We start from the raw sequence: 6572 nt of genomic DNA, 5'->3' as shown, positions 1-6572 counted from the left end.
CAACTACTCTACTCTACCCATAGTGCACACGTCCAATATATGTGGAAAATCCCATTAATAATTATGGTCCCTGGTAGCTACTATACTTGAGAGGTAGAGGATTACTCAAATTATTTGTTTGTGCACAATATTCACTGGATATGATGTACAGCGTAGTTACATATAGTACTCATTAGTGTTTTGTCGGCCCTTATATATTTGGTCATGTCTAGTCTTGTATTAGGAGCGGTCCTATCCCTCCTTAGGACTGTCAGACCTCAGAAAGTTGCCTCGCTAACTACAAAATTCCCTATTTATTTTGTTATCAGGTGTCGATTCCCTCGACTGACTTGACGTTATGGCTATGTCATCTTTGATTCTTTTCGATAAATTAACATAGTAATAAGTTACGAGTCTAGTATGCTTATGCTCTTTTTCCAAAAGGAGAGGAATACAATTTCTTGTTCATCCCTCGTCGTAATTATAATATATATTGGTCATCTTATTATTTCTATGAATACATTTTGGCTTTCAATTAGAAATACTCTTTAGCCCGAAAGCCAATCACAGAAGATTTTACCTCATAAGAAACAGAAGGTTTGAGCGCCGGTCAGAACCCCCTGAAAATAGCATCAGAACTGCTTATTTGACACCATAAGGTCCATGGGAAAAACTTGCACCAATTTATAGTACTATTTCAGGACATCATACAAACCAAGATTGAGAAAAAAATTACTTTGGAAACTGGAGGTTAAACTCACACACACCCCCTCCCCCCACCCATAAAGTACCCCCCAAAAAACATTGAATTTACATTTTTCTTTCCCGGTGAGATATATTAATAAAAACTTTAATCATTGTATAGTACATTATAAAAACCAAAACCAAGACTTACCAAAAATTTCTATCGGAAGAGTTGGATCAGACACCCCTCCCCACCTTCCACAAAGTTGCCCCAAAAAACGTTGAATTTATGTATATAGGATTTCAATATTACAAAATATATATACATATGTAGTTAAATAAAAATTTGTGGAAAAATAATATGAGAATGTTACTCTGGGAGTACTTAAGGGATAAATGGCAGTTGGTATGATTGAGTTATATGGTTAATTACCAGATTATTTTATTCATTTTTTTCTTTTTCTTTTTAAGGAAGGGTTGCATGATACAATAAAGGTAACAACGGGCACTAGAACTGATTAAAATGACGTTGAGTGACGTCATCAAGGGCCAAACTATATAAGTTTTTAGGACTGAATTAGACCGCACTGAGACTGAATATTACCTTTTCATTTGAATAATTTTTTTAGGAGAGTTTTTTTAATAATTTTTTAGTAATATTTACCGAATAATTTTTTTTTCAAATTATATAGTATAGATATTTTTCAATTAATAAATTATTAGCGGACATAAGAGATTATCAATTGTAATTACCTCTATCTCTTACATCCATGCTAATTTGCCCCAACATAACATCTGCATTTACGGTAATTAAAGCGACACTTTTTTAACTTTTTCAGACCACAAAGAGGGAGTTTTTCTTTGATGAGCGACTACGTGGAGGCACAAAGGAAGGGAATCAATCGAGAAAACTGTTGGAAGTCTTATGGAAGATGCCCTTTTACTTTGGAAAACATTCTATCATCGCCCATAAAATGATTATCTATGATTGAAATACTATTTGAACTTGAACCCATGTCCATATTTGTAAATTTGTAATTTTTATAAGAATTTGTAACCACATGTTATAATTTATACATATCAAGCTGCATTAAAATTTCTCAATTACTAAGTAATTTTAGAAGAGCCCATCACAAAATTGGAAAAGATTAGCTGAATCAAAATCTCTTTCAAGTTTGTCGCAATAAACAATTTTCTTTGTATCTATTTCAGCTCTTTAAATTGTTACAACTATAAATTATTCAATGGTGTATGAGGAAACTATGAAAAAAAAAATTATCTGCAAGGTGGTGTGACGATGCGTAGTTAGGGGGCGCAATATAAATAAATTAAACTGGTTATTCCTTTTTAATCAATCTTTCTTGTCCCCCCAAAAAAACCAATTTGGTATTTAAATTCAGGGAGTTGTATTATTTTATGTAAGACTTTCGATCGTTTTGTAAACAAACTAATATATGTAAACATCGCTCCTCCTCCTTTTAGATTTCTTCAATTTCGAGATAGAAAGGGTATTTCATTTGGATTCTAAAAATAGATGAATATGAAATTATTATATACTTGAAGTTCATTCTAAGGAATTACTTGAGTTTCGACATTGGGATAAATAGCTCTGTAGAGTTTTAATCTCAGCTGATAGAGCAAGAAGTAAAAGGTCTGGAGGAAAGGAAGGAAAAGTGTGCCACCTAATACGACTGCCACAGCCATTCCAGGTTTATTTTCGTAGTCCAGAATGGGATATATGAAAGGATCGCATTCTTCGGGGGCGTCTACGGATGTATCGGTTGTTTCCTGAGGGCGACAGAAGCCAGTTCCACCTGCAGCCCAATAAGATACACTGAAAATCAAGTACCAAATACCAAAGATAACAGAAAAGTAAAAGTGAAGTATTCTCCAGGGACGATCACTAACGAAAAAGTCAATGATAATTGAAAGAGTGTTGATGGCGTGCATAAAAAAGTTAAAAGCCACAGCACCATTTGTTTTGAGCATGTTTGCCTTTAGTACATCTGAAAGAAAATGATGAGATTTTATAGTTATATGATATCTCAGAACAGTTCCTTTTTTTTACATTGATGTAAAAGCGCCCAGTAGACGATCGTTATGTAGATTGCCACAGTAAAAGACATGTTGGACAAAGCCCAAGATATTTTATGGGTGAGAGGCATGTGCATCCCTCGATTTGTATTTTTCTTGTCTCCCAAGTATCGGTATGTGACGAGTATGGCATCGAAGATGTAAGTGAGACAGAGGATGCTAATACCCTGTTGAGTCATGAAAATTACCCACTTCCAGGATGCCCCTTTCCATTCCTTATAAACATGGCCAATATGTCCGCAAATAGTAATTATGAATATAAGCGCCATGGACCATCTATAGATGAGATACCAAAGGCTGCATTTGTCCTCTGGGCACCACTGACATGAAAAATATATAATTACAAAAATATTTAAAAAAATTGGGTTCACACACGAAATTCTAGCCCCGTCTAACCAATTTATTACTTTTGAAAGACCGAACTAATTAGGGTCAAGTTCTCGTAAAATTCGATCTACATAAAAAATTATTCTTGATCTGTCCCACAAACTGAAATTATGTGACGGTATACAAGAAATCCCTTTAGAGCAAAAAAAAAAAAAAAATCCCGTACCGAGTCTCACCACTAATATATTTATATAGAAAATAACTCACGTATATGTTATATGTCAACATAAAAACAGTCTTGAATAAAAATCATGAGAAGGAGAGAATCCTATTTCATTCTTTTACTTCGAATATATGTATACACAGCCGTAGGTTTCATAGACATATTTGAGTCAGTTAATTTATTCCATGCTACGATCAATTGTGACTACTTTTAGTAGTGGCATTTGCGGCATACCCAAAGAGCAAATAAGAATAGGTTGTTATTATAAAATGACAATTTTTTGTCGAAGAAAAAAAGTAGTCTAGGCTGGATTTCGAGAAACCCCATTATACATGGCTTTTGTAAGGACAGGACACATACTGATATATATTGGATACGTAGGTTTTAATTTTCCCTTCCATACCTGAGATCGAGTGAATCGTCCTGGTTCTTTAGAGGATAGAGCCCATTTTTCTCGGCTGAATTCCTCTTTAAATTCCTTCAAACAGCCTTCCATAGCTAGATAATGTCTTTTGAAAGAAGGACGAAGTGATGATGATTGATGAGGTGTGCAATAATAACCTTTCAATAATATCTGATACGCTTACTCACAAAGTGATTCGACTCCTTCTCTTTCTGAGTGATACCACAAACTCCTTCAAATGCCTTATTACTAATCAATGTTGATATTTTTAGTAATTGTTACTCCTTTTGGAGTAGATAAGTTACTTTTCCTTTGCTAATGTGCTTGTGAAAAGGAATGAATTACGTGAAGGCAATTGATAATAGCAATGAACATATAACTTTGGCCTTGCACTCCCCAAGCCGTTTGTATATTTACATTTCTTTAGAGATAAGACTCCGTACATATTGTGCAAATAAATACAAAGTAAACAAAGTTAAAATCAGCAAAGTTTTCTGTTTATAGAACTTCACATTATAATTCCTTATTACTTGATTACTCATTCATAAATGAAATAATCATGGAACTTAAATACATACATTTACGATAATAAATTGATTCATATTCGTGTGTTTAATAGTAAGTGGGTGTTTTTTACCCTCACACGCCTCACGGGAATGTGAGGCGTTACCATATATTGGCCGTCAACACATAAGTAAGCTAGAATGATTTTTCTCAAAATATGGTGTGAATTACATACATTTGTATTTCTGTAGGAATTATCGTGAATTTATATGAACAAATTATTCTTAATAAACCTTTGGGTGTTGCATAACTGAAAGCTAGAAGGAATACCAAGAATAAAAAATGCTCATCTCAATATTTAACAAAAAGAAAATTCGAAACTAATAAACAAAAAATAAAATAGCGTTATTAGCAAAGGAGTCTTTTGTTAACTGAAAAAATGTTTCATTCCTTTAATAACTTCGATACATCATTTCATAATAGGGATTGTGTCTGTAATCCTTTTTCCAAATTTACGGAGATTTTTTTTTTTTTTTTTTAAACCAAGCCCTCCCCTTTCCCATGATGACACGTCTGGAGATCTACTCATATATCTCTTTTAAAAATCTGCATTTCCAGAATAGATGGTCGTAGTCTCGCTCACTTAATTAAAAAAAGGGCAACTCCTCTTCTGGTTGTTGAAAAATTTGGCCTAGCCCCCAACGTTTCCAAGATTAAGCCATTTAAGAATTACTTCTCGGAAGATGTCAAATATTTATTATTAATCTCTTTGATGCTGTTACAATATTATAAGCTTCTTTATGGATATTTATTCTTCCCTAGTAATCACTTAATGGAACCATAGGTTACATTTTGTGACACCTCCAGATTTACAATGTAGAAACCGTCGAGAATTTTAGTATGAACGGCATCAACGGTTCCCAACTGAGAGACCATTCAAATTTCCTAGTAACAACCTTCCACACTCTACATAGACGCTTGGAGTATATTTCGAGATTCTTCAAAACATTTTTAAAACTTGGATATGGGTTTTCCATAAGAAAGATTTTTTGTCTTCTAGGATTGAGGATATACACTTACGTTTCTCGCAATTTTACATTTTTCTGTTCCAAACCTTCCATATTTCCGACACGTTTTCCACAGATACTCATTCCTATTCAAGGCACCATGTAGCCTGTCATAAATGTTCTTTCTCGATAGTTTTTCAGATGTCGTTAGCTTTTGGTATCAGGAAGATCCGTCTATCAGATGAAAATTCAGAAAAACCCCATTCCCTTCTTGTAAAGAGAGAGTAGAACAGGGGTCAAGAAGTCCCGTATTTTTTTAAAATTTGAACTTAAAGCCGGAAGGACAAGGGATACTTTTATGTTGGTCCTTATTCATTCGAACCAGTTAAGTCCAGTATTAGGACCGTTTATATCAATCTTTGCAATTGGTCCTTAAGACTATAGATCCTTAGGACATTGTACTAGAACTCATTAAAGAAAGCAGAAATAAAGCTGAGTGAGGTCATCAAGGACCAAAGCTTAAAAGTTTTCAGGACTGATATGCAAGGCTGAACTGGGAGGGACTGCAGGTTTGAGTCCCAAATATGGATGTACACAACACTACCCAGGGGGATCTATTAAGCTTATCATTCTTGACTATGGCATTTTTGAACTCAAAGTCTTTCAAAAGTTTTTGGTTATTTCTTTACCTATTTCTGATATCTCAACATCATCTCTCGTTTTACACCTCAAGCAGCCATCATAACAGAAAGCTGCGTTCCTCTTCTCTCTCCCGCATTGATTATCCTTTTGGCAATCATAACATGAAATAAGTTTAGAGTAGAATTTATTGGGTTATTTTGGTTCATCTGATTTAATGCCATTGTTATCCCATACATTAATGGTTTATATTCTATTTATCATCTTCGTAATCGATATTATTAATTTTCATTTAGATTCTATATTTCAAATTGTTTTTTATATAGTTCCCCCCCCCCCTTTTTCAATGAATACAACATACTCTAAAGAAAAATTTCCATGTAATGGTTGAATGGATAACTTAGAGATTCAATCGTTATCTCTATTATCCTCATTAGAAAAGGATATTAAGTACACTCTTATTAATAAGACATTATACTACGCTTGAAAGAAAATACATGGGCAGGTATGTAGCAGATATCATAATTATATTAATCCCATATTTAAAAAAAGCGTTTCACTCAATGAAAGAAAAATTAAGTCCAATTATATTGAATTAAGAACATTTAATGTGGTTAATTGGGGGAATATTATTTTAAATAAATTTATGAGGTACTACATATAAAAAATTGGGCTATCATATTTTGATTCCCAAAAAAGTGGACAGAACAGT

General features: G+C 33.6%; 1 protein-coding gene across 2 annotated transcripts; it reads right to left on the bottom strand.

The window, feature by feature from the left end:
• Positions 1 to 1837: 1837 nt before the first annotated feature.
• Positions 1838 to 4259, bottom strand: LOC121114412 (protein rolling stone). 2 transcript variants are annotated; one of them, XM_040708369.2, is made up of 5 exons: positions 3899 to 4073; positions 3711 to 3805; positions 2732 to 3077; positions 2245 to 2669; positions 1838 to 2187 (listed from the first exon to the last, which is right to left on the bottom strand). In XM_040708369.2, exons 2-5 carry the CDS (start codon positions 3801 to 3803, stop codon positions 2152 to 2154), a joined length of 900 nt encoding a protein of 299 aa, XP_040564303.1. In that variant the 5' UTR covers positions 3804 to 3805; positions 3899 to 4073; the 3' UTR covers positions 1838 to 2151. The 2 variants fall into 2 exon arrangements, with proteins under 2 accessions (XP_040564303.1, XP_040564302.1); XM_040708368.2 differs by having other exon boundaries at positions 3711 to 4259.
• Between the last annotated feature and the right edge of the window lie 2313 nt (positions 4260 to 6572).

This window comes from Lepeophtheirus salmonis, chromosome 3 (assembly GCF_016086655.4).
Source record: "Lepeophtheirus salmonis chromosome 3, UVic_Lsal_1.4, whole genome shotgun sequence".
NCBI lineage: Eukaryota > Metazoa > Arthropoda > Copepoda > Siphonostomatoida > Caligidae > Lepeophtheirus > Lepeophtheirus salmonis.
This window is presented reverse-complemented; position numbering and strand designations above follow the sequence as displayed.